Raw genomic sequence first — 1576 nt, forward strand, 5'->3', positions numbered from 1 at the left:
TATAACCTGCGTTAGCACCATGCCATCCCTGGGACTCCATCCCTCACCCACCTTACGTGTCCAGCCCCAGGCTGCCAGGAGAGGCAGAGCCACGTGCTCTGGCTCCGATCGCCACCCTGTGCCCCAGAGGTGTCCCCGGGGTGGGGACAGCAGCACCCAGGGACAGCCCGTACCTGCCTCCGAGCTCACGATGAGGCGGCTCTCAGCTTCCAGCTGCAACTCCTTCAGCCTCTCATCCTCTTTCTCCATCTCTCGCACTCGGGCTTTGATGGCCTCCAGCTCCTGAAACCCAAACCAAGGCTTGCGTGAGCAGCACACGGAGCAGGGACGCCCCAACCCCGCTCCCCACCCTGGGCTGGGATGTTGCAGTGCTGCACAGCACGCACCTCCACCAGCAGTGCCTTCCCAGGCCGGGGACAAGGGTGGGCTGGCTGCTGGGGACAACAGCCTGTACCACAAAAGGGGAGTTCAGCTCCAACCTCCACTGGGGAGGAAGAACAAGGAAACGTTTCCTTTCCCGTGCTTGCCTGCGAAGCAGCGTGTGCTGCAGCAGAGAGGCCCCAGCAGCACCAGAGCTGCCAGAGGGAACCGGAGATTTAAGCTGGTGACAAACAGGAGCCATTTACTCTCGCTCAGCCAGGCAGACATCTCAGCAGTGAACGCTAAGCAGCAGGAGAGTGACAATTCAATTTCCAGCTTCCCAGCTCAGGGATTTTAACATCAGGGCCCCAAGATTATTCTTATTCTTAATTTTTAGAAGCGCTTGAAGAGCAGTGTAGAAAGTTTCCCATTTCCTTAGAGAAACAGGGAAAATTGATTCCACACTCAGCCAGGCACTCACTGGGTCCGGCACAGCCAGCTCCTCCGCCCTGTCCCTCTCCAGATGGCTCAGGTCCGAGTTGTCGTCTGCAGCCTTCCGCAGAGCTGCCATCTCTGTCACGTCCCAGGACGCCTCCACCGCTGCCAGGGACGGCGGGTCCTGCCACCAGATCCCTGAAGTGTCCAGGAAGAGAGGACTGGGCGGGAACAGGGGCAAAAAGCCATTTAACAAACAAACAGCCATTTAACATAGAACCTAAAGCAGAACGCCAGCCAGGCAGAGGCTCCAAGGGTGCTTCCAGCAGAAGGATGAACAGGTGCCGCCAAAGCAGTTTGCTCTTGGTGCTGCAGGCGAGCTCGCGGCAGGACCCCAGAACTGCAGGAGCGAGGGCTACTGAAAGGTCTCCAGTTCATACCGAGCCACTTCCCAGCTCAGGGGGCTGCAGAGGAGACCTGGAAGCAGCTTCCCTTGGGTGAAAGAAACAGGCGCAAGCATCACAGCCCGCCGGCAGGGAAGGGGAAGAGGAGGCAGGACCTGCTCCACCAGCAGAGCTCCCCGGCTGCACAGAGGGAGCGGGAGGGAGCCCTGCCTCACCCAAGCAAAGGCAAGCGCGCAGCTTTTCAGCCCCGGACTCTGGGCTCGAGCCCACAGAGGGACAAACTCTCCCACCCATCAGCGAGAAGCTGACCCCGCTCCAGCCTGGGGAGCCTCAGCGCCTGGCACCGAGCTGAGCCCCGTCCCGCTCCCCCCGCCCCG

The 1576-nt window shown here is 60.6% G+C and overlaps 1 protein-coding gene across 1 annotated transcript in view; it reads right to left on the reverse strand.

Moving 5' to 3' along the window:
• The window catches only part of PABPN1L (poly(A) binding protein nuclear 1 like, cytoplasmic), a 4797-nt gene that overhangs the window by 2428 nt on the left and 793 nt on the right, over positions 1-1576 (reverse strand). Inside the window, exons 2-3 of the mRNA XM_009273084.1 lie at positions 842-1016; positions 174-282 (exon numbers count right to left, since the gene is read on the reverse strand). Of these exons, the coding sequence (XP_009271359.1) occupies positions 174-282; positions 842-1016 (284 nt within the window). The remainder of the gene's footprint in view (positions 1-173; positions 283-841; positions 1017-1576) is intronic.

This window comes from Aptenodytes forsteri, unplaced genomic scaffold (assembly GCF_000699145.1).
Source record: "Aptenodytes forsteri isolate BGI_AS27 unplaced genomic scaffold, ASM69914v1 Scaffold271, whole genome shotgun sequence".
NCBI lineage: Eukaryota > Metazoa > Chordata > Aves > Sphenisciformes > Spheniscidae > Aptenodytes > Aptenodytes forsteri.